Source organism: Passer domesticus, chromosome 8, assembly GCF_036417665.1.
Source record: "Passer domesticus isolate bPasDom1 chromosome 8, bPasDom1.hap1, whole genome shotgun sequence".
Classification (NCBI taxonomy): Eukaryota; Metazoa; Chordata; class Aves; order Passeriformes; family Passeridae; genus Passer; species Passer domesticus.
In genome coordinates, this window is record NC_087481.1 from 3,470,057 (window position 1) to 3,494,951 (window position 24,895).

The window sequence follows — 24,895 nt, forward strand, 5'->3', positions numbered from 1 at the left end:
GCTCTGGGCTCTGCCAGGGCTCTGCTGGAGCTCAGCACGGGGCCGGAATCAGCCAAAGAAGAAATGGTGTCACCTGCAGCACAGACTTGCTTGAGCATTTTGGCAACACAGCTCAAGTTTGCAGAGTGACACCTCCCAAAAATTAAACTTGTTCAATATCTTCTGAAATCAAATCAATCTGGGATGACTCCAAATGACATTTTTCAGCTTTCTCAAGATGTAGCTCAGCCCTTCTCTGAACAGTTCTCTCCCCCACCTGCCTTTTACTTCTCAACTGCTCCCTTTTTTTCCCCCCAGTGAATTCCCAGCCCATGGCTGTCTCCATCACTCTGTTGCCTATCTTGATGCCTCTGACCACAAGGAAGGCCGAGCCCCAGGTTTAGGGACTCATGCTGTCACTGGCTGAGGAGCAGCAATGTCTCAGAGGTCCAGTGGGATTTTAGTGTCTTTCAGAGCCACTCTCCAGCCCTCAGCTCTCCTCACTGCTGAGTTTCCACTCCCTTCATCCTTGCAGCAGGATGAGCTCTGCGAATCCTCTTGAGCCTCCCCACTCTTCCCAGCCGATGCACCCACCTCAGTGAGGCTGAAGCTGAAGCTTCTCTGTGTCCTCTGGCACTCCAGTCCAGTCCCCTGTGTGGGGAGCCCCAGCCCCAGAGCACAGCACACAGCAGTGCAGTCCGGGCTGGAGCAGCTGCCCTGCAGCCCTGGCTTGGTTGTTTGTGGCAGCTGAATGCTCCCTGTTTCCAGCTGTCCCTGCAGGATGGCCCCAGGGCAGAGCCCAGCCGGGCTCCCACTGCAGCCCCTGGAGCTTGGGGCAGACAGTGCTCCCAGAGCTGAGGTTCATGGCGAGCACCCGGAGCTGTGCCTCGCACTCAGTGCTGGCAAGTGTTGTGTTCTCATCTCCTGCAGCCTGAGGGGAAAACAACCTGTGCTGCCAGGCCAGCACTGCCTCTCTGGGCAGGGAGAAGGCTGAATGGCTTTCCCATTCCAGAGGATCCTGCACTGAGCCTTGGCAGGGCCTGGCAGGGCTGGAGCTGGGTCTGGCCTGCTGTCCGGGACTCGCTGCCCACCAACCACCCCCACCCACCACGCTCCGTCCTCCAGAGACAGAAGGGTCTGTGTGTGCCAGGGGCTCTTGGATGTCTCTGTATCCATGTAGAGAAAGGTCTGTGTGTGCCAGGGGCTCTTGGATGTCTCTGTATCCAGGGACAGAAGGGTCTGTGTGTGTGCCAGGGGTTCTTGGATGTGTCTGTATCCATGGGCAGAAGGGTCTGTGTGTGCCAGGGGCTCTTGGATGTCTCTGTATCCAGGGACAGAAGACTCTGTTTGTGCCAGGGTTTCCATAACGTCTCTGTACCCATGGGTATGGGATGAACACGGACAGTGAAAGTGTCAATCACGTTGCTTGCACACTCCTTCCTTTGTACACAAGACAAATCCATGCACACCCCCACATATTGGTATATTAATAGGATAGGGATGGATAGAGATTTCCCACAGAGCTCTAACTTTGGCATAGCTAGCCATTTAACTGATGGCCAGGAGATTTTTTTCCCAGCTCTGTGTGAGAAGGTGTCCCAGAGCTGAAGGAGCAGCATTCAGAAGCAGTTTCAGGATTTCTAGGTAGGAAGTGGAGCTCACAACCATCCATATAACTCACCATATTCATTGGGATGGGCTGCTGCTTCTCTAGGAATATGGCCCAATGCAGACATGAGACTTGGAAAAATCCCAGCTCTCTGTGGGTTTGTGCAAAAGGGGGAGCAGCACAAACACTTTGTGCCTGCCTGGGGGCACAAGGTCCAAGGAGCTTTGGTGGCAGAGGGTGACCTGGGCTGGTGGCAGGCGAAGTTCCATTCCATGACATCTCAGAGTGGCACAGGACAAAGGTCCAAGTACCCCCAACCCCACTGATGAAGTCCTTGGAGTGCTGCACATCCTCTAGGAAAAGCTGCTGTCACACAATCCATTGGGATTTATAACTTTCATTTCCAACACTTTAAATCCAAATTCCAAACTGCAATATTTTTACACTCAAGACACAGTCATACACAATCCATCTTTCAATTTCTTATTGATTTAACCACAATTTAAAATTACTTAATATTGCAAACAAAACCCAGAATCTTTTAAAAAAGTGATGTTGATGTCAGTAAGATAGATCCATGCCAAAGTAACTGAGTTCTCTTTTTAAAAATACCAGTTCCCTCTTAATCCAAAGTTAGAGAAGATTTTCACTACACGTTTGTTTTTTGTTTTTATATTTCATATTTTTTTCTTTTTTCCTTTTTTTAACAGAAAAATCACCCTAAAAAGGAATGTACAGCAAAAAGAGTAACATTTCTGATAAACAATGAAAATGTAGGCTCCTCCTCTGTTTACTTTTCTCTGGATATCCTGAAGAAAAAAATCTAGCAGATATGAGCAGAGGTGTGAAGTGTTTCATTTGGACTGTGCTGGAGTTCAGCACTGCTGACATCCTGATCCAGTCAAGAGCTGCAGAATTCTTTTGCACATTTTGAACTCTGTGTTTGTAGGCACAGCACCTGCAGTGCTGATGCAGCAATGCACATGAATAACTCTGTTATTCCCTCTCAGAATTCAGGCTCTGCCCCAACACGAGGTGCTGCAGCCCTTTGCTCCTGGTTCCCATGTGGAGCAGCTCCATTCCTGCTGGCTGAGCTGCTCAGGCAGAGCCCGGCAGCTCCTGGCCCTGCAGGGCTGAGGCTTTTCCCCACTGCTGGGCACAGACTGATGGAGCAGCACTGCTGAACATGGGGGCACACAGAGGGACCAGGAGCAGCTGCCTTTGGCCACCTGAGGCTCCAAGGCCCAGACTCTGAGCAGCCAGGGCTGGCAGAGACTCGCAGGCTCCCTGGTGGCTGTGCTGCCCCACTTGTGCCCGGCCCAGCTTTGCTTGGGGCAGAGGGAGAACAAGGGGCAGCTCCCTCTCAGCCCAGCCCAGGGACCCCTCCAGCCCTGGGGCTTGGGGCACTGTCTGCACCTGCTGCTCCAGCCACCACTCCTGCTGGCCCTGACAGCAACACCCAAACTGGGGCTGATCCCGAGAGAGCAGCAGCAGGGCCTGGATCTGATCCCTGACTCTGGGGCCAGGCTGAACAAATGACCCCACAGCAGCAGCAGCAGCAGCAGCAGCACATGGAGCTGACTTTCAGCACAGCCCCTGCCACTCTTCCCTCCCGTGTGCAGCGGTGTCACAGCAGCCTGAGGCACCTGGGAGCCCCCAGTGCCAGCAGGGACTTGAGATGGTAGCCCTGGGCTCCTGGAGATTGTGCAAGGAACAGAGCTGAGGACTCCCTGTCCATGGGGAGCTTCCAGATGGAAAAGGCTGCTGTGCCCAGGCAGCTCCAAGGCCACAGCAAGGAGGGTCTCAACCACTGGATCTGTGCCAGTCCCACAGTCCTGGGCAGCAGCCACTGAGCCCTGGGGGAACAGAGGGCACAGCAAGAGGGACAAAACCAGGCAAGGTCAGAGACTGGAGTGAGTCAAGACATGAGAGCAGGAACAGCTGCTCCATTGCACTCTTGGAGAAAGCTCTTGGCTGGTTCAAAGCACTGAAAAGCATGAAGGGCAAAGAGGAGGCCACCGCAAACAATGCTCCTGTTTCCACACCCTCTCCTCTCTCTGTCCCAGAAGGAATTGCATGGACTGTATTCATCTCTCTGAGTCGCCTCGTTCAGCATGAGCAGCTTAGCACCAGGAGCTGAAGGAGCTGCAGCCATAGGCCATAGGAGCTGAGCAAGAGGGAACTTTTGGAGCAAAGTAATGCTGCTCAAATAGACCTAGCTGAATGCAGCTGATATAATAATGGAATCACAGCATCCTTTCTGTTGGAAAAGACCTCTGAGCTCACCCAGTCGAGCTGGTCACAGAGCAGTGCCAAGCCCAGCACTAAACCACATCCCTGAAGTGCCAAGGCCTGGACAACAGCCCTGAGTGACGCCTGAACAGCAGGCCCTGAGCCAAAGGTGGCCTCTGGATGAACCTTCCAACCAAAGGTTATCTTTGTATTTGCTCATTAATAAAATATGCATGGTCATTAGCACTGTGATAGATGTAGCCACTCATTAGTGAAACATGTATTGACCTTTCTGTATTTAGAAGCCAGACAGGGCCATGAAATCTGACATCTGGCCTTGTTTGGGGCTGAAGGATCAAAGTCACCTCCCTTGGTTCCTCCTTGAGCCCTGGCCAAACTTTGGGAGGGACCCAAGAGGAGGATGAAACCAGATGTTCCTGCACTAGAAGTGCTGTCAGTTTGTTCATTCAGCACTGTCAGAGCTGGGCCCTCTCACAGCGAGGTTGGAGCCTCACCTGTGGCTGGAGGCACCTGCAGGAATTCCCAGTGTCCAGGAGTGGCTCTGCAGCCCTTGGCTATAACAGCTTCCCCCAGCTGCTGTGTGGATCTGGGGGATGGTGAAGTGTGAGGGGAACTGGTGCTGGATCTTTCTTAATCACTGCAGGCAGTCTTTGGTGGTGATGATTGGGTGCATTGCTGAGCTGCTCCTTTCGTGATTCTTTGCAGTTTGCATTACAATAAATCACACAATTCCTGAACTTGGTGTCTGTGTCTTTGGTTCTGACCCTGCCCACCAGCAAAACAGACACTGCAGGCCCACAGAACCAAAGGTGCCTTGTTACACTGCAGGCCTCCTGTGACCAAGGGGACCAGAGTGACACTTTGTGCCTCATGGAACCATGGAGATCATTCTGACACTGCAGGGCCCACTGTTTTCCTCTCCCTTACCCAGCCTAGCCCTGTCTGGCCCTACAGCAGGAACTGCAGACACTGGAGGTCAGGGACAGCCATTCTGGGTCTGGAATGCTCAGCAGATGCTCAGCTCGGGCAGCTCCTGCAGCGCCAGGGCCAGCCCCGCTGCCCAGCCCAGCAGCAGAGTTGGCCCCGGGGCTCCTCAGGCAGCTCCTGCTGGCCCAGGGACAGGCCAGCCTCTTGCCAGGGCTCCTCTGCACACTCACGGCCTCCTGCTCTGCTCCTGGCCCATGCCAGCTGCCCCCAGAGCCTGTCCCAGGGGAACAGGTCTGGGCTGGCCCCAGCAGCCATTGCTGCAGCCCCTGCCCTGCTGGCCAGAGCCCCGAGCTGGGGCTGCTGCTCTGCAGAGCATGGGGGCTGTGCTGCCCGGGGCCCTGGGCTGCCTCTGCTGGGCTCTGCTGCTCAGCCTGGCACACAGAGGCAGCTGATGGTGCCCCCTGCACTGACCCCCTCCCACACAGGCTCTGCGGGGCCAAGGAGGGGGCTCAGAGGTGCCTGCCTTGTGCCAGGGCTGCCAGAGGGGCTTGGGGCTGCCCTGGATCCTCCTGGGGGAGTTCCCTGAGGGTCAGAGCAGGCAGTACCCAGACTCCTTTCCCTGGGCTTGCTGTGTCCCTGGGCTGCAGAGCTCTCCTGGCTCACAGCAGACATTCAGTCCTCGGTCTCGGGGTGAGCCCAGCCTGGCCAGGCCTGTGCCCAGTGAGCTCCACTCCCTGCTGGTCCCTGGCACACACTGTCCCTGCAGGTCCCCTGTGTTCTCCTGGCAGCTCCCAAGGCCCTCCAGACAAACCTTGCCCTGCCATCAGCCCTGGCACAAGCTGCAGGGCCCCAGGAAGGTTCAGCTCAGACCATTCACCATCTGATGGGCACTGGCCACCAACAAGCAAAACCTGACTCAGACCTGAGTCCCCTGAAGGCCCCAGTGAGACCCTGATCTCATCCCACTGAGCCCTGGGAGAACAAGGAACACAAGGAGCCTCTTGAGAGTCCTGAGAGTGACTCTGGAGGAGAGCAAAGCCTTCCTGCCCTGCCCTCAAGGAGTTGCCCTTTGCTGGTGGAGCTGCTGTGCTGGAGCCCAGCTGTGTCCCAGCAGTGCCCATGGCCTGTCCCTGCCTGCGGGCACGGCACGGACACGCAGCAGGACAGTGACCAAGCTGCCAGAGCACTCCGGCCTGGCACCCACAGCAGGGCTGGGAAGTGGAGTGTGGAGCTGGGAGGAGCAGATGTGGAAAGAGGCAGGGCCATTGTCCCTGGCTGTGCTGCTGTGCTGGGAGCCCCTTCCCTCCACCTCTGCTCACAGGCACTGCCACAGCAGAGCCAGAGAAGGGCTGTGGAAATGCCTTAGACACACAGGTCAGGACAGCCACTTGTTTTTATTTAAATGCTGAGGGAACAAGCCACCTAAAAGCCTTTGTGTTACAAAAGAGCAGTAGAAGTTCATGTAGAAATGCTCAGAGTAGTACTGCAGTATCTTATAAAAAACATTATAACACCAGAAAAATAATAAGAAAAGGTCCCAGTGACAAAATGGACAAATAGGAAAAAAAGGCCAAGATTTTAAAAAGTTACATTCACAAGGTTCTGGAACAGAAAAGTTTAACCTTTCTGAAAAGATACAGTCATCATTTTCCTCAGGGCAGCCTTGAGCTCCTGGTTCCTCAGGCTGTAGATGAGGGGGTTCAGGGCTGGAGGCACCATCGAGTACAGGACTGACACTGACAGATCCAGGGATGGGGAGGACATGGAGGGGGGCTTCAGGTAGGTAAATGAGGCAGTGCTGATAAACAGAGAGACCACAGCCAGGTGAGGGAGGCAGGTGGAAAAGGCTTTGTGCCGTCCCTGCTCAGAGGGGATCCTCAGCACAGCCCTGAAGATCTGCACATAGGAGAAAACAATGAAAACAAAACAACCAAATGCTAAACAGAGGGAGAACACAATAAGCCCAAGTTCCCTGAGATAGGAATTTGAGCAGGAGAGCTTGAGGATGGGGGGGATTTCACAGAAGAACTGGCCCAGGGCATTGCCATGGCACAGGGGCAGGGAAAATGTATTGGCTGTTTCCAGCAGAGCATTGAGAAAGGCACTGGCCCAGGCAGCTGCTGCCATGTGGGCACAAGCTCTGCTGCCCAGGAGGGTCCCGTAGTGCAGGGGTTTGCAGATGGACACGTAGCGGTCGTAGCACATGATGGTCAGGAGGCAAAACTCTGCTCCAGGGAAGAAGATAATCAGAAAAACCTGTGCAGCACATGCTGTGTAGGAGATGTTCCTGGTGTCCCAGAGGGAATTGTGCATGGCTTTGGGGACAGTGGTGCAGATGGAGCCCAGGTCGCTGAGGGCCAGGTTGAGCAGGAAGAAGAACATGGGCGTGTGCAGGTGGTGGCCGCAGGCTACGGCGCTGATGATGAGGCCGTTGGCCAGGAGGGCAGCCAGGGAGATGCCCAGCAAGAGGCAGAAGTGCAGGAGCTGCAGCTGCCGCGTGTCTGCCAATGCCAGCAGGAGGAAGTGGCTGATGGAGCTGCTGTTGGACATTTCCTGGGGCTGCATGTAGGGACCTGTTCATGGAGAAAGGACAGTGACAAGTCAAGAGAGGCTGCTTTGAGCCAAACCTGGGCCATCCCCTTTAGCTTTTCGTGCTAGGACTCACCCAGCCTTTTTCCTGTGCAGGGAAAACCTTCCCCCAGGTCCCTGCTTGAGCTCCAGCTGTGCTGGCTGAGTGTGCCAGGAGCAGCCAGGCCTGTGCCTGGGGGCTCTCAAGGAGCCATCCGTGCCCTGCTGCCCTGGGTTTGTGGGCCTGCTGTAGGTGGACAAGGCTGGATATTCAGAATTTGTCAGGGATATCTAATGCAGAAAGGCTTGGTTGCATCTGCATTCCCAGGTCTAAAGGATGGCAGAAGCTGGTTTTAGGAATTGTTTTCCTACGAACACATCATTCCTGGCTCTCTGAGGTCAGAAATCCCCAGAATTCCTGCTGCACTCAAAATTTACCACTGAGAGACGAGAGAGGCAAAGGATTCCATGTGGCTGAGGGAAGGTGAGGGGCTGCATGGGCTTGTTCCCAGCTGCCCTGGCTTTGCACCTTTGGCTGCAATCAGAGCACAGTCACACTCCTGGGTCACCCCGGGATAAACCAGACCCTGCCCAGATCAGAGGGATCCCTGAATGTCTCACCCTCTCTCAAGGTCTCTGGGAAAGGTGTCAGCACCCCCTTGTGCCAAGGACACTCACGGCTCCCTTGGCAAACCCAGCAGCATTTCCTCAGCTGTGGCAGTTCTGCCCTTCCCCATGGGACATTCAAGGAACTGCCAGAGGCTCTGGCACAGATTTGCACCCAGGAGGGCAGCTCAGAGCTTGGAAGGGCACAGCAAGGAGATCCCCAGTTGTGCCCATGATGGGATCTCAGGGAGGGGGCTCAGCTCATGCCCCTTTCCCATGGACTGCTTTGCCCACAGCCCCACATGTCCCAGGGAAGCTTGGACACCCCATTCCCATGGACACCCCTGCCTGGCAGGAATGCCAAGGGCAGTGCCTGACTCAGCTGCTGCAAATTCCAGAGCCTCCCTGAGAGCAGCAGATAACAGTGACAATATCAGGGCATTGCAGAAACAAGAGAAGATGCTGTGGTGCTGTGCCTGGGAGGGCAGGGCAGAGACAGCCGGGCACTCAGGACAGTGTTCCCGTGCCCAGCTGAGCCCGGCACCTCCCACACACCAACAGTGCCCTCCTGCCCCAGCACTGCTCTCTTCAGCCCCCTCTCCTTGCCTGAGCATCTCCCTGAGCCTGGACATTCCCTCCTGAGAGGAGCCTTGTCCCTGCCAGCGCTCACAGAGCCCATCCCACCCTGTGTGCCCTGGCCCCGGCCCTACAGAAACCTGCCTGTGTGCAGGGCCCTGGCTGGGGCAGGCTCTGTGTGCAGGTGGGCAAGGGCAGCTCAGGAGAGCCCTGCTGGGCCCTGCAGAGGTGATGCTGCTGCTGTCCAGGGCTGAGGAGTGGCTGAGGGCCCTTTGGGAGGCTCCCGGCAGAGAGACTGACCAGCCAAAGTTACAGTTCCGGAGTCTCTGTAAATGATCAAACATTCCTTTGATGATCTTGTGTGTCCCTTTCACTTGAGAATGTTCTGGGACTCTGGGATTACAATTCCTATTCTGCTTCTCTCGTCCCCCTGTTCTCTGTAATCAAAAGAGGAAAAACCCCTTGCAACTGTGTTAGAACAGTAAAGTAAAAAACAGACATTTATTGGAAGCTTCCAGGTGTCTCAGTGGGAGTGGGGCACACCTGGCCCCTGATTTCAACAATTGTTAAGGTTGATTAATTACAGTATTTAACAGGAACATCCAATAGGACATTCAGTTAGCCCAGTTACACACCCCTGGCTCATGCCATTGGAGTAGGTCCAAGGGTTTCTTTGCCTTCACTTTTTGATATGACTGCTCACATTCTGGTCAAAATCCAAAACGTTCATCTTGTAGGTCCTCTTCCTTATAATAAGACTACAGAGTATTTCAGGAATGTGTTTAGAAAGTCAGGCTACTGCTCTAAACTCTGTGAAAAAGATTAGGAGACCTACCAGAGTTAATTAAGGATTATGGTTATATAAGCATATAATAGTTGTTTAATAGAGTTAATTAAGAGTTTAATAGAGTTAAGTAAGGATTATATTTTTAAAACTATATAATAGTAGTTTACAAGGCTACAAATATATGAAAAATGTATAAAAAGCAAAAACCTTTTTCACATCACCCCAATTTTCCGATCCTTCTCAAGGAAGGAAATTGAAAACACTCTCAGGAAAACTCCTGGTCTTTCCAGCAATGCCAGGCTCACCTTCTTTGGGAAGTGTCCTCCGGAGCTCTGCCCAGGCTGGTCTGGGGCTGGGAGCAGCCCTGCCCCACCCAGCCCCTCTCAGCAGCAGCACCTGCCCTGCTCAGGGTGGCTCCTTCCCCCCACAGCTTCTCCCCAGTGCTGGGAGCAGCTCCCCGGGCCGGCTGAGAGCTGTCCCTGGCAGGCAGCAGAGTCCTTGCCCCAGCACAGCGCCCTGGGCTGCAGGAGCCTGCTCTGCAGGACAGCCCTGGGCACCCCTGGCTGCTCTGCACAAGAGAGAATCAGAGAATGTACTCACAGGGTCTGCAGGCATTGGGATGTTCCAGCTTTAGGAGACGGCTCCAGGAGCTGCAGCTGCATTGTCCTGCAGCCAGAGGTTCCTGTGCCAAGGGCTGGCAGTGATTCTGCCCCAGGCACTTCTCAGCACCTTCCCAGCCCTGACTGATTGAAGCTCTCTGTGCCTCTGGGCTGTGCCCGGGCTGGCTGCAGGCAGAGCCCCAGCCCTGCTGGGCTGGCAGAAGAGCTGCTCATCAAGAGAAATGTGCTTTTGAAGCTCTTCTTGCTTACCAGGAGCTGCCTCTGTGCCAGGAGCCCAGCCCAGCTCAGCAGCACAGACACAGCAGCAGGACTTTAATGACCCTCTGGGGCTTTGTGCTCAGGCCCTGAACATCAGTCCCTCAGAGGCAGCTGAAGAAACCTCTCCAGAACTCCAAGGCAGAATCCAACTCCAAAGTTTCTTGGACTTTTAATGGGTCCCACTGAGGGACACGACAGGTGGGGACAAAGAGAAGCCAAGTCTTGGTGGCCTGGGGCACAGCAGCAGGGTCTGTGCCACCAAGGGCTGGGAGGAGATACCTTGTCCTGAGGCCCTGGGGCCTCCTGGCACAGCCCCAGCCAGGCTGGGCACTGTCAGCCCCTTGTCCTGCCCTCAGCATCCCCCCCTAGCCCACATCCCAGTGGCCTCAAGGATCTGCTGGAAGGAGTCCCTGGGGAGCCTTGCTCAGCAATGGCCCTGGGGGCTCCTGAATGCTCCCAGCAACTGCAGGTTTTTCAAAGGACTTTGGGTTTTGGTTTATCTTGACTTTCTGAGAAGTTTGTGCAATCATGGCCTCCAATTATCTGCTGTAATTAATCCCTGGAGAGGCTTTGTCAGTAACAACACTCAGTGGGGCTCATTAATACTTTGAGGTACTCAAGGTTTTTAAAGTACTTTGGATTTTCCTTTTCACACCGAGTCTTTGAGAAGTTTTGGTGCCATCCTGGCTCCCAATTCTCTCCTCCAACGAGTCCATGAGGAGCCTGTGTTGGGAAGGACCTCAGTGGGACCCATTCATGCCTTGACACACTTTGGGGTTTTCGTCTGACTTTGACTCCTGGACAGGTTTGTACAATCTCCTCTCAGGTCCTGAGGTTCCAGGGCTCAGCTCCAAATGCACCATGGGGCTTGTTAGCATCAAGCAAGTCCTGACAAACCATGGCTCTGCCTTGATTTACCTCCACTCTAGTGCAGTTCATTAGGAGGGTTTCCTTTTTCAGTTATGGAGAAATATTTCAAAGAGCTTCTAGCAAGTATGTATTCCTATTTTAAAGGGTGTCTTTTATTGCTGTTCTTATTACACAAGAGGTGATTGCAGCATTCAGTGACTGATACTGATCCAGCAGGGACTCTCCTAAGGAGCTCTGGCCTGCTCAGAGAAGCTGTGCCTTGAGGTCTGATGCAGCGTGGACAACCTTGCTCCACATTCCCCATGCCCATTTTGTCTCTCCTCACTCACCTGGGACCTGCTTTGCTCAGAGAACTGGCTGTACACAGCCAAAGAGGGGTCATCTTCTATTGTCTTTTGAACCAATCTAAAACTCCTGAGTTTCCCCGTTGAAAACAGACATCCTCCTCAAGTGTGTGCCAAGCCCAAGCTGCCACCAAGGAGGTTCCCCTTCCCTAAGGCAGAACCCTGCAAGGAATATTTTAGACACACAGGAAGTTCTGCAATAAACACAAATCCAGAGTTTGCTCAGGGCAGAATTAGACCAACTCCTGAAGGACAGACCAGCTTTGAACTCCTTGCAGCTGAAAGCTCTGAGTTGGGAGGTGTGGGAGAGACCCAAGAGTGAGGGAAGGGAAATGCAGAGCACCCATCAAGTGCTTCTGTGCAGACAGGCTGTGGGGAAGGGCACTGCAGAGCTGCCCTGGGCCAGCTGTGAGGGTGGATCATCATCCCAGTCTGCACTGGGCCATTGCAAGACACTGTTGGATGGACACTGCACCGACCCCAGCGCGCCAGCCCATTGCTCAGGGCTGGTGTCACTGCGCAGGGCCAGAGGGGATGCCTTGCTGGGGGCTTGTGCCATGGCCACCTGCCCTGTGCCGCGCTGGCCGCTCAGGCACCAGGAACCAGCAGCAAAGGGCACTGCCAGGGCCAAAGGCCAGCTCAGCCAGACAGAAAGGGGCAGTGCTGGCACTGTTTCCATGGCAGCCCTCACTGGGGGTGACACCTGGGTCACCTGTCCTGGCAGCTGCCATGGAAAGCCCTGGCAGGGACTGAGGGCACAGACACTGGCACTGAGACACTGCTGGGTCGGGTGCTGAGCACAGGGCTGAGCACGCAGAGATGGTTTTGTTCTTGCTGAGCTGCAACAGAGCCAAGGCCTGTCCTGCCCCTCCTCCAGCCACCCTGGGCAGGGGCTGGGGCTGTGGGGAGCTTGGCAGGGGACACAGCCAGGACAGGTGACCCCAGCTGACCCCGGGGATACCGCAGACCACAGGACATCATGCTCAGTGTATGAAGTGCAGGGAGCAAGGAGGAAGCGGGGAGTGTTGGAGTGAGGGTCTTTGCCTTCCCAGGTAACTCTTAGGCAAGAGGGGGCCCTGTTTCACCAGTGGGCAGTGTCAGTACCGAAGACAGACACCAACTTCAGGAATCCTGTAATTTATATAATGCACAGCTGCAAAGAATTACAAAAGGATAAGCTCAGCAAAGCACATAATCATTAGCAAAGAATTACAAAAGAAGCTCAGCAATCCATCCAGTCATTACTAACAAAGATTGCCTGCAGTGATTAAAGAAAGATCCATCACCAGTTACCCTCAGACTTTACCATCACCCAGATCCACACTTCAGCTGGGGCAGACAAGGACTGCAGAGCCACTCCCAGACACTGGGAATTCCTGCAGGTGCCTCCACTTTTGCAGGCAAGGAGCCTCCAAGCCTTCTGTGAAAGGACACAGCTTTTACACTGTCAAACAAACAAGCTGACATCACTGCTAGTGTGGGAACATCTGGTTTCATTCTCCTGATTGGTTTCTCCCAAAGCCTGGCCAGGGCTCGAGGAGGAATCAAGGGAGTTGACTTTGATCCTTCACCCCCAAACAAGGCCAGATGGGGCCTTATCTGGTTTCTAAATACAGAAAGAGAAATCCATGTTTTATCAAGGAACACATCCACTGATCATGTTGTTAATAATGCTTTGTTAGTGAGTGGATACAAATATAACATGTATTTGGAAGGTTCATCTAGAGATGAACTTTGCCTCCGGGCCTATTCAGGCCTTGATCCCAGCCTGTTCAGGCCTTGCTACTTGGATGGGTCTGGAGAGCTACAATGAACTACTAGCTTCATAACAATTCTTTCAATAACACAGTTTAGATTAGATATTAGGCATAAACACATCTCCCCTTGTGCTTCAATTAAGTGCTGTTAAATTTCATTACTCAGAGCTATTCACGTTCCTTTTCAAACATGCCTAAAGAGTTGCCGTTATTCTGTTATTTATCAAATGCTCTCTTTTCTTGAGACTGTCTCTTTTAAGACAAGTCTCAATACTCCACCTCCCAGCACAAAGCGTCACAACAACTCTAACGTGGAATGTTAGAGTGCACACCAAGTGCACACACTGCAATGATGACAGACACTGCCACAAATGCATTTCACAGCAGCCTCTAATTTGGCAGCCATGAAGCCAATCCCACCAAGAAGAATTTTCTTCTTTCTGCCACTCTTCTCCTGAACCTTCTGTCAAGGTGATTGCTGACTGTTGGCCTTCAAAGCCATCAATGACAGCAGTGCAACATTCCTGTCCCATGACAGCCCAGGCTCCTCCTTGGCCAGCAAGCAGATAATCCAAGGCCATGCGGTTCTGTGGAGTCCCCATTTGTGTTTGTTTGAGCCCATAGGACGTGCTACTGGACATTTTAACAGCATCATTTGCTACTTCTTTTAATAATCCATCCAGTCAACTCCACAGGACGGGGCAGCACACATGGGGCACAGGATGAACCAGAATCTTTTGCTTTCTGAAGCCCAAGGCACTCTCTGGGGGGAAAATGTTCTCTGGGCCCCAACTCTTCCTTGTGGTTGTTGCTGAAGGACCCTAAATGGTGGCCCTGCAGCCAGGAGTGGGGTAACACTGACACTGACCAGCTCCAGCAGCCCAAGCTCTACTGACGTTGGGAGTGATGGTAAAACACAGAAATCCTCTCACACTGTGGCCTCTGTAACTAGAACAGGCTTGGGTTTCTCCTGAAGGGAAATCTTAGTGAGTCCTGTCAAACGGATCATTGTATTCCTGTGTTTTCTTGAACTGTCCCTTCATTGACAGTTACGAGTCAGAGCCCATGGACAGAGTTCTGGCCACCCCACAGGGTGAGCCCTCCAAGGGAGCCCCATTCCTCCCAACTTCAGCTGAGAAAATACCCAGCAATTAGTGACATGGAGTACTTTGGCTACCCTGATCTTGAAATTTTCAGAACTAATCATTAAATTTTGATGACTAATCCCTTGGTGAAACACTGGAGGTGTTTGTGGCAAACAAAGATTCTGGCTGACTATCAAGGTACAACTTATAGACATCAATAGTACTTTAGTGACACAGTTCTTCCTTCTTTTTTCTCAATCTCTCATTCGAGTTAGGAACAATAATTCTGTTGTCCATGGAGATGGAGCCTTTTCAATTCCAGAACAATGCAGCCAAAGTTCTTTGCTGTTCAGCTTTACCATGTTGTCTGTGGCTTAACAAGGCTTGGTGGGGCCCTTTCCCCTTTGGCTGGAAGGGGGACGGGTCCCAGTCCCTGAGGGCACCCAGGCTCCTGGTTGGAATTTGTGTGCAAGTCCCTCAGTGCCACAGCAGCATTCACAGGGAGCCCTGTGGGTCAGAGCATTTTCCAAAGGGGCCATTGGGGCAAACAGGGAGATTTGGTCTGGCAGGATGTGTAAAACAGTATCCTGTAATATCTATTTGTTCTCACACCGAACACTTGGCTGCAGGGACATATTCCCATTGTTCCTGCTCAGGTTTCAAGATTCAATGCTGTCTTTCCCCAGAGCTGTTCCTTCAGCTGCCTCAGGAGGGCCTCTTGGCCTCTGAGCTCACACTCTGACTCCATTGTTAGGACTGCTGGATCCAAACCGTTTATCTCCACAAATGGTAATGACTGGAGGTGGATCTCCATTTTTCACAATTGTGCTTAAAATTGCATTATCAATAATTGTGCTACCCTGTCATGGGGTTGAATAACCCAATCTTATTGACAATTGTTTAACAGAATTACTGTAATTTCTCCTTTATATTCTACATCAATTCCCCCTTTCCTCCTGCCATGACATTAACACTTTGCAAGACCAAGCTCCAAATGAGCACTTACCAAACCAAAATGTCCTGGAGGAATCTGAATTCCTGTGTCAGTATTGACAGCTTTCATTTGTATTGGATTTATACTAATTAATTCCAATGCATGAAGGTCCAGCCCTGCAGCCTCTGGGCTGGCCCTGCCAGGGGCCATCACACCCACAACAATTTCCCAGGCAGTCCAAGTCTCACTGCCCATGGTTGTAGTTGCAAATTGGGTGCAGCTGTGCACAGCCAGGGGTTTCCATTTCCCCAGTGGGCCATTGTTAAGGGTATGGAGCACATCTGGGAGATGGGTTCTCCATGGGGACAGGTTCCCATCTCCTCATTTGTTCAAATGCTCTTTTAACAACCCCCTCACCCATTCAACAAATCCTGCAGCTTGAGGATAGTCTGGCACATGAAAAACCCTGCAGTCTTACTCACAGTGTTTTTCACAGTAACAGACAAAGCACTCTGCATCACAGTATCAGCAAACCCTGTAAAAATAGACAATTCTATCCCCTCCTCCTTTTTTCATTGTATACAATCTCACAAAGTTGACCTCTAACATTAGGGTCCTGGCCAATCCTTTTCTGTAGAGTGTTTAATGTTACATCCCTGGGCAGCCAAAGCTACCAAATTAGTATTGTCAGGACTATTTCACATTATTACTATTTTATATGTAGATATAGATATTGATATAGAAATATAGATATAGCTAGATAGGTATAGACATACATATAATATATATATATCAATATATATATTAAGGTCTTATTACACTATAAATATGTACATAGTTATTTATTATATTAATATTTCACTTGCACAAATGCATCGGAGCTCAAGATTAAAACCTTCTTCTGTTGCTCCATGTGGGAGCATTCCAACAATAACTGTCCCTCCTGAAGGTGCTGTTTCCAATGTACTGTTAACAAATTCATCTTTGTCTGCCCAAACCCAAAAGTTCTTTTCCTTTTCTGTATGCAATTTTTGGATGCCTTTTAAGACATCCAGGGGTTCAGCTTCTTTTAACCAACTGCCCCACTGCTCACACGGTGCTGCGACCTCAGCCCACTCCAGAGCCAGCCAACTCCAGGGAAGGGCTTCCCATCTGGGAATTTCTGATGGCACTGACTCCTCACATTTGCATTTAACAAGTGACATTTTGCTGTGATCTGGCCAGACTCTGCCAGTTTTTTTTAACCAGTGGGCAGGGTCAGCACCAAGACACAGACTGCAACTGAAGGAATCAGTGTCATTTACTGCAGCTCAAAGCAGCAAAGGATCACAAAAGGAGCAGCTCAGCAATGCACCCAACCATCAGAACCAAAGACTGCTTGCAGAAAGATCCAGCACCAGTTACCCTCAGACTTCACCATCCCCCAGATCCGCACAGCAGCTGGGGGAAGCTGTCCCAGCCAAGGGCTGCAGAGCCACTCCTGGACACTGGGAATTCCTGCAGGTGCCTCCAGCCACAGGTGAGGCTCCAACCTCGCTGTGAGAGGGCTCAGCTCTGACAGTGCTGAATGAACAAACTGACAGCACTTCTAGTGTGGGAACATCTGGTTTCATCCTCCTCTTGGGTCCCTCCTAAAGCCTGGCCAGGGCCCAAGGAGGAACCAAGGGAGGTGACTTTGATCCTTCAGCCCCAAACAAGGCCAGATGTCAGATTTCATGGCCTTGTCTGGCTTGCAAATACAAAAAGATCAATACATGTGTCACTAAGGGGTCGCTACATCTATCACAGTGCTAATGACCATGCATATTTCATCAGTGAACAGATACAAAGATAACCTTTGGTTGGAAGGTTCATCCAGAAGTCACATTTGCCTCAGGGCCTGCTTTTCAGGCCTCACTCAGGGCTGTTGTCCAGGCCTTGGCACTTCAGGGACGTGGTTTAGTGCTGGGCTTGACACTGCTGTGTGACCAGCTGGACTGGATGAGCTCAGAGGTCTTTTCCAACAGAAAGGATGCTGTGATTCCATTATTATATCCACTGCATTCAGCTAGGTCTATTTGAGCAGCATTACTTTGCTCCAAAAGTTCCCTCTTGCTCAGCTCATGTGGCCTATGGCTGCAGCTCCTTCAGCTGCTGGTGCTAAGCTGCTCATGCTGAACGAGGCGACTCAGAGAGATGAATACAGTCCATGCAATTCCTTCTGGGACACAGAGAGGAGAGGGTGTGGAAACAGGAGCATTGTTTGCGGTGGCCTCCTCTCTGCCCTTCACGCCTTTCAGCACTTTGAACCAGCCAGGAGCTTTCTCCAAGAGTGCAATGGAGCAGCTGTTCCTGCTCCTGGCTCTGGCTCTCTCCAGTCTTTGACCTTGCCTGGTTTTGTCCCTCTTGCTGTGCCCTCTGTTCCCCCAGGGCTCAGTGGCTGCTGCCCAGGACTGTGGGACTGGCACAGATCCAGTGGTCAAGACCCTCCTTGCTGTGGCCTTGGAGCTGCCTGGGCACAGCAGCTTTTCCATCTGGAAGCTCCCCATGGACAGGGAGTCCCCAGCTCTGTTCCTTGCACAACCTCCAGGAGCCCAGGGCTGCCATCTCAAGTCCCTGCTGGCACTGGGGGCTCCCAGGTGCCTCAGGCTGCTGTGACACTGCTGCACACGGGAGGGAAGAGTGGCAGGGGCTGTGCTGAAAGTCAGCTCCATGTGCTGCTGCTGCTGCTGCTGCTGTGGGGTCATTTGTCCAGCCTTGGCCCAGAGTCAGGGATCAGATCCAGGCCCTGCTGCTGCTCCCTCGGGATCAGCCCCAGTTTGGGTGTTGCTGTCAGGGCCAGCAGGAGCGGTGGCTGGAGCAGCACGTGCTGACAGTGCCCCAAGCCCCGGGGCTGGAGGGGTCCCTGGGCTGGGCTGGGAGGGAGCTGCCCCTTCTTCTCCCTCTGCCCCAAGCAAAGCTGGGCCGGGCACAAGTGGGGCAGCACAGCCAACAGGGAGCCTGCGAGTCTCTTCCAGCCCTGCCTGCTCAGAGTTTGGGCCTTGAAGCTTCAGGTGGCCAAAGGCAGCTGCTCCTGGTCCCTCTGTGTGCCAGTGTTCAGCAGTGCTGCTCCATCAGTCTGTGCCCAGCAACGGGGAAAAGCCTCAGCCCTGCAGGGCCAGGAGCTGCCGGGCTCTGCCTGAGCAGCTCAGCCAGCAGGAAGGGAGCTGCTCCACATGGGAACCAGGAGCAAAGGGCTGCAGCACCACGTGCTGGGGCAGAGCCCAAATTCTGAGAGGGAATAACAGAGTTATTCATGTGCATTGCTGCATCGGCACTGCAGGTGCTGTGCCTGCAAACACAGAGTTCAAGATGGGCAAAAGAATTCTGCAGCTCTTGACTGGATCAGGATGTCAGCAGTGCTGAACTCCAGCACAGTCCAAATGAAACACTTCAGACCTCTGCTCATATCTGCTAGCTTTTTTTCTTCAGGGTATCCAGAGAAAAGTAAACAGAGGAGGAGCCGACATTTTCATTGTTTGTCAGAAATGTTTCTCTTTTTGCTGTACATTCCTTTTTTATTACGAGTTCTCTGTTAAAAAAAAAAGGAAAAAAGAAAAATATGAAAGATAAAAACAAAAACCAAATGTGTAGTGAAAATCTTCTCTAACTTTGGATTAAGAGGGAACTGATCTTTTTAAAAAGAGAACTCAGTTACTTTGTAATGGTTCTGATGGCATGGATCCATATTACTGACCTCAGCATCACTTTTTTAAAAGATTCTGGGTTTTGTTTGCAATATTAAGTAATTTTAAATTGTGATTGAATCAATAGGAAATTGAAAGATGGATTGTGCATGACTGTCTTGAGTGTAAAAATATTGCAGTTTGAAATTTGGAGTTAAAGTGTTGCAAATGAAAGTTATAAATCCCAATAGATTGTCTGACAGCAGCTTTTCCTAGAGGATGTACAGCACTCTAAGGTCTTCATCAGTGGGTTTGGGGGTACTTGGACCTTTGTCCTGTGCCACTCTGAGAATGTCATGGAATGGAACTTCACCTGCCACCAGCCCAGGTCACCCTCTGCCGCCAAAGCTCCTTGGACCTTGTGTCCCCAGGCAGGCACAAAGTGTTTGTGCTGCTGCCCCTTTTGCACAAACCCACAGAGAGCTGGGATTTTTCCAAGTCTCATGTCTGCATTGGGCCATATTCCTAAAGAAGCAGCAACCCATCCTGATGAATATGGTGAGTTTTGTGGATGGTTGTGAGCTCTACTTCCGGCGTAGAAATCCTGAAACTGCTTCTGAATGCTGCTCCTTCAGGTCTTGGACACCTTCTCACACAGAGCTGGGGAAAAAATCTCCTGGTCTCTGGCTAAAGGGTGAGTTATGCCAAAGTAAGAGCTCTGTGCGAAGTCTCTATCCATTCCTATCCTATTAATATACCAATATGTGGAGGCGTGCATGGATGTGTCTTGTACACAAAGGAAGGAGTGTGCAAGCAACGGTACTGACACTTTCACTGTCCGTGTTCATCCCATACCCATGGGTACAGAGACATTATGGAAACTCAGGCACAGACAGAGCCTTCTGTCCCTGGATACAGAGACATCCAAGACCCCCTGGCACACACAGACCCTTCTGTCCATGGATGCACAGACATCCAAGAGCCCCTGGCACACACAGACCCTTCTCTCCCTGGATACAGAGACATCCAAGAGCCCCTGGCACACACAGACCCTTCTCTCCATGGATACAGAGACATCCAAGAGCCCCTGGCACACACAGATCCTTCTGTCTCTGGAGGACGGAGCGTGGTGGGTGGGGGCGGTTGGAGGGCAGCGAGTACCGGACAGCAGGCCAGACCCGGCTCCAGCCCTGCCAGGCCCTGCCAAGGCTCAGTGCAGGATCCTCTGGAATGGGAAAGCCATTCAGCCTTCTCCCTGCCCAGAGAGGCAGTGCTGGCCTGGCAGCACAGGTTGTTTTCCCCTCAGGCTGCAGGAGATGAGAACACAACACTTGCCAGCACTGAGTGCGAGGCAAAGCTCCGGGTGCTCCCCATCAACCTCAGCTCTGGGAGCACTGTCTGCCCCAAGCTCCAGGGGCTGCAGTGGGAGCCCGGCTGGGCTCTGCCCTGGGGCCATCCTGCAGGGAAGGCTGGAAACAGGGAGCATTCAGCTGCCACAAACAGCCAAGCCAGGGCTGCAGGGCAGCTGCTCCAGCCCGGACTGCACTGCTGTGTGCTGTGCTCTGGGGCTGGGGCTCCCCACACAGAGGACTGGATTGGTGTGCCAGAGGAGACAGAGAAGCTTCAGCTTCAGCCTCACTGAGGTGCCTGCGTGGGCTGGGAAGAGTGGGGAGGCTCAAGGGGATTCACAGAGCTCATCCTGCTGCAAGGATGAAGGGAGTTGGAACTCAGCAGTGAGGAGAGCTGAGGGCTGGAGAGTGGCTCTGAATGATACTAAAATGCCACTAGACCTCTGAGACATTGCTGCTCCTCAGCCAGTGACAGCATGAGTCCCTAAACCTGGGGCTCGGCCTTCCTTGTGGTCAGAGGCATCAAGATAGGCAACAGAGTGATGGAGACAGCAATGGGCTGGGAATTCACTGGGGGGAAAAAAAGGGAGCAGTTGAGAAGTAAAAGGCAGGTGGGGGAGAGAACTGTTCAGAGAAGGGCTGAGCTACAGCTTGAGCAAGCTGAAAAATGTCATTTGGAGTCCTCCCAGATTGATTTGATTACAGAAGGTATTGAACAAGTTTAATTTTTGGGAGGTGTCATGTTTTCCCTTGGAGATGTACACTCTGCAAACTTGAGCTGTGTTGCCAAAATGCTCAAGCAAGTCTGTGCTGCAGGTGACACCATTTCTTCTTTGGCTGATTCCGGCCCCGTGCTGAGCTCCAGCAGAGCCCTGGCAGAGCCCAGAGCAGCCTCAGCATCCGCAGAGCCCGGCTGCAAGGAGAGAAAGCAGAAACTGCCCGTCAGCTGAGGGCTCCTGTCCCCTTGTCCCAGCTGCCCGCGGTGCCCAGGCCATGCTGGCTGTGCCCAGAGCTGTGCCCAGAGCTGCCCATCAGTGCTGCCTTTGGGAGCAGGGCAGGAGGGCAGGACATGTGCCCAGCCTGCAGCCAGCCATGGCACATCCACCTGCTCAGCAGCTGCCCAGAGCAGGATGCTCCTGTGCTCGCTGCCATCTCCCAAAAGCTCTGATCCCACCCTGCCAAGCAGACGGGGACCCACCTCATGCCATCCATGGCTGGAAAAAAAGCTGGTCCCAAACGATGTCCTCAGCCTGCTCCAAGGGCACGGCCCATCCACGCCGCAGCTGCTCCCAAGAACTTCCCGATCCAGACTGGACCAACCAGAATGCTTCCTCTAGAAAAACAAACAACAAATTGTTGAAAATAGATTACAGACAAAAAGGGAAAAAAAGAACAAAGGGAAAAATCATATCTCTGTGAGGGGATTGAGGAAGGCCCAAGCCCTGCAAGCCAGGAAAAAACCCAGCCATGTCTGAGCAAAGCCCAGGTTTTCTCCCTTCCCCCTGCACTGTCCCCCACAATAACTGTGATCCCAAAGCAAACAAGGGCAGTGGAGCTGCCCAAGCCCTTCCTTGCCTGCACAGCAAAGCACCTGTGCACAGATTTGGGAGTCCCACCTCTGCTCCCACCATGGGGGTTTGTTTGTGTTGGGCTGGCTGCCCCAGCCCCAGCCCCAGCCTGGGGCACGGTGGGTGCTGGGGGCTGTTGGCAGGACCAGGAGCCCACTCCCATTTCGTACCCACCCCAGCCCATGCCCCCAGCCCTGCCAAAAGCAGCTGGGCAGCCGACTGAAGGATCAGCTGCATCTGCCTCAGCAAAGGGGGGAACCTTTGCTTCCCAGCCAGGCTGGGCAATACCCAAATCTGGGAGCATTTCCCCAGGTGTGGACTCATCTGCAAATTCCCTGTGGAGTTTGGCTTTGAAGAAGGTGCCACAATCAAAGTGCATCACCTTCAACTGCTGGTGGCCAGGTTGAGGAAGAGGTTGTCATCCTTCATGTCATCCTTGATGTCATCCTCGCTGTCTCCTGCAGCAGCAGCCCCACCCGGTACAGCTTCTCTGGGGGCTCCTTCTCCTTCCCTGGGGTGAGACCAGGCTGTCAGGGCTCTGCCCAGGGCCCCAGCTGTCAGGGAACCAGGACAAGCAAAACCTGCTTGGATGGCAGCCACCAGGGCTGGGCAGAGCAGCTCAGCTCCAGCACAAGGGCTGCATGTTCCCATCCCATGACCCTGGTGCAGTGACACGGGCTGGCTTTCTTTGCTTCTCATTGCCAAGGCATGTGTGCAGCTGTAACTTACCAGGGCCCTGCAGCACAGTGTGCCTGTGGCTCTCTCCCTTCTTCTAGGGCAGATGAATATCCTGCATCCAAGGATGACAGAACACCTCTTCTAATGAGGGTCTGGCCAAGGGGTGCATGGATAAACACCACGCAATCAGATTTTGGCACTCTGGGGAGAGAAACCAGAAACTGCCCGTCAGCTGGAGAAGGCTCCTGTCTGCTTTGCCCCACTATTCCCATGCCCAGGCCATGCTGGATGCGCTCAGAGCTGGGCCTGAACTTTCCCATCAATTCTTGGTTTTGGGGGAGAGCAGGACATGTGCCACCTCCTCAGCAGCTGCCAGAGCGGGATGCTCCCGAGCCCGCTGCTGTCTCCCAGCACTGGTATTCCCCCCGTGCCCAGAGAAGAGGATTCACCTGGAGAGAGCCGTTGTGGCAGTGAGAGCTGGCCCCAGCTGAAGTTCCAGCCCCTCCTGAAAGGCATCTTCCCACAGACCATCTCGTGCAGCAGGATGCCCAGGGACCAGATGGTAGCTGGCTCGCCATGGTACCAGCCAAAGCGGGTCCATTCCGGGGGGCTGTATGATGGTGTTCCTGTGGAATACAGATGGAGTTCATCAGGGGGATGCTGCAGCTCCCAGAGCCTGGCCCCAGCATCCCTGGGCGTGTGGGGGCTGCATCAGTGGCACAGAGGGTGACCACTGCCCTCTCACCAGCATCTGGGACTGGTGTACAAACTTGGGATTGCAAAAGAAGCCACTGGTGTGGGAAGGGGACAGTGGAAGCCCTGGCTAGGCCTGACCATGACATGCAAAGGAAATACCCACTGCGTGCTGGGGAAAAACCATGCCCTCATTCTCCCTGCCTGCATTGCCCCAAACATATTATAAAGGCAAGACAAACAGGGCAAGTGGAGCAGTCCAAGCCCTTCCTCTTGCCTGCACACCAAACCAGCTGGGGCACAGGTTCTGACCTCCCTCTCTGCTACCCTGACCCACGACTGTTTTTGTCAGGCTGGCTGCACCAGCCCAGTCCCAGTCCTGGGCACAGTGGTGGGCAAAGGCTGCCAGCAGGGCTGGAAGATGGCTCCCCACCCAGCCCTGCTCTAAAGCAACTCAGCTGCAGATTCAGTCCCATGAGTGGCAGCAAAAGGGAGAATCCCCGCTGCCACACCCAGCTTGGGCTGTGAGATCTTGGGCGGTGAGATGCCAGGAGCAGGAGCACAGTCCTGTGTAGGCTCACCTGCAAAGTGAGTGTAGGCTGTCTCTTGCAGGTAGGTGCCACAGCCAAAGTCAATCAATTTGGCCTGCCCGGTGGCCAGGTCAACCAGGATGTTCTCTGGTTTGATATCGCGGTGCAGGACCCCGCAACTGGTGCAGTGCCGCACGGCCTCCAGCACCTGGTGGAACAGCTGCCGCGCCACCTCCTCGCGCAGGAACCCCCGTGCCCGAATGAAATGCAGGAGGTCCTGAGACTGCTCTGGCCGCTCCAGCACCATCACAATGTCGCTGGGCAGCTCAAGCCACTCCAGCAGCTGGACGACACCGGGAAAGCCTGTGGACACCTTGTCCTGCAGCACAACCTCCAGGGGAGCGCTGGTGCCATTGGGCTGCGGGAGGAGCACGATGCCGTCAGTGGGGCCGATGCTGGGCCAGGGCTGGGCAACCCCTCAGCCAGTCCAGGATGCTCTGCGCCCTGCGCTGGCCCCACGCCCGCTCTCCCTCGGGATGTCCTGGCAGCTCCCACCCTGCCGGGGCTCGGCTCATCCCCGCCCGGCACGGCCCGGCTTCTCCCGCTGTCCCGGCTCACTCACCAGCTCGCTCCAATGCCAGATGCGGTTCCGAGGCACCCTTTTGATGGCCACCTGCAAGCCAAGGGGAGCAGCGGGCTCAGCTCAACGCCCGCCCCTGCCCAGCCCCATCCTCCTCCTCCTCCTCCTGCGCCCCCTCCTCCTCCGCCCGCCGCCGGCCCCGCCGCTCACCGGGGCGCCGTCCGAGAGCCGCGTTGCTGCAAAGACGCTGCCGAATCCGCCGCACCCCAGCAGGGAACCCAGCCGGTACCGCTCCTGCAGGGCCTCCTGCGCCTTCCCTGCGGGCGGGACGCGGCTGTCAGCGCTCGGCCCGGGGCCAGCAACGGCCCCCGAGCGCCCCTCACCCGCCCCGGCCCGGCCATCCCCCGGCGTTCGCTCCTTGGAACGCGACCCGGGAGCCGCGGGGCCGGGGGCCGCGCTGCCGAGCGGCGGAGCTCGGGCCGGGCAAGCCGCAGCGGAGGCGGCGGGAGCGGCGGGGCCGCCTGTGTCCTCCGCGGGCCCCGGGAGGAGCCGGGGCCGGGGCCGGGGTCGGGGCCGGGGCCGGGGCCGGGGCCGGGGCCGGGGCCGGGGCCGGGGTCGGGGCCGGGGTCGGGGCCGGGCCAGGCGGAGCCAAAAGCCGGCGATGCCGCCCCAGCCCCAGG

General features: G+C 54.1%; 2 protein-coding genes across 2 annotated transcripts; both read right to left on the reverse strand.

Annotated features, from left to right (window-relative positions):
* Positions 1–6,157: 6,157 nt before the first annotated feature.
* Positions 6,158–7,318, reverse strand: LOC135305632 (olfactory receptor 14J1-like). The gene has a single exon (XM_064429370.1). It carries the CDS (start codon positions 7,316–7,318, stop codon positions 6,386–6,388), a length of 933 nt encoding a protein of 310 aa, XP_064285440.1. The 3' UTR covers positions 6,158–6,385.
* A 15,146-nt stretch (positions 7,319–22,464) lies between these two features.
* Positions 22,465–24,616, reverse strand: LOC135306117 (serine/threonine-protein kinase pim-1-like). The gene is made up of 6 exons (XM_064429652.1): positions 24,599–24,616; positions 24,426–24,527; positions 24,258–24,308; positions 23,687–24,053; positions 22,862–23,038; positions 22,465–22,613 (listed from the first exon to the last, which is right to left on the reverse strand). Exons 1-6 carry the CDS (start codon positions 24,614–24,616, stop codon positions 22,507–22,509), a joined length of 822 nt encoding a protein of 273 aa, XP_064285722.1. The 3' UTR covers positions 22,465–22,506.
* Between the last annotated feature and the right edge of the window lie 279 nt (positions 24,617–24,895).

Bases quoted from the DNA above. Each gene is read 5' to 3' on its own strand.
- LOC135305632 (XM_064429370.1), bottom strand. From the start codon at position 7,318: ATGTCCAACAGCAGCTCCATCAGCCACTTCCTCCTGCTGGCATTGGCA.
- LOC135306117 (XM_064429652.1), bottom strand. The intron at 23,039-23,686 runs GTGAGCCTACAC...TGTATTCCACAG, and splicing joins AGCCTACACTCACTTTGCAG to GAACACCATCATACAGCCCC. The intron at 22,614-22,861 runs GTGAATCCTCTT...TTCTCTCCCCAG, and splicing joins GCCACAACGGCTCTCTCCAG to AGTGCCAAAATCTGATTGCG.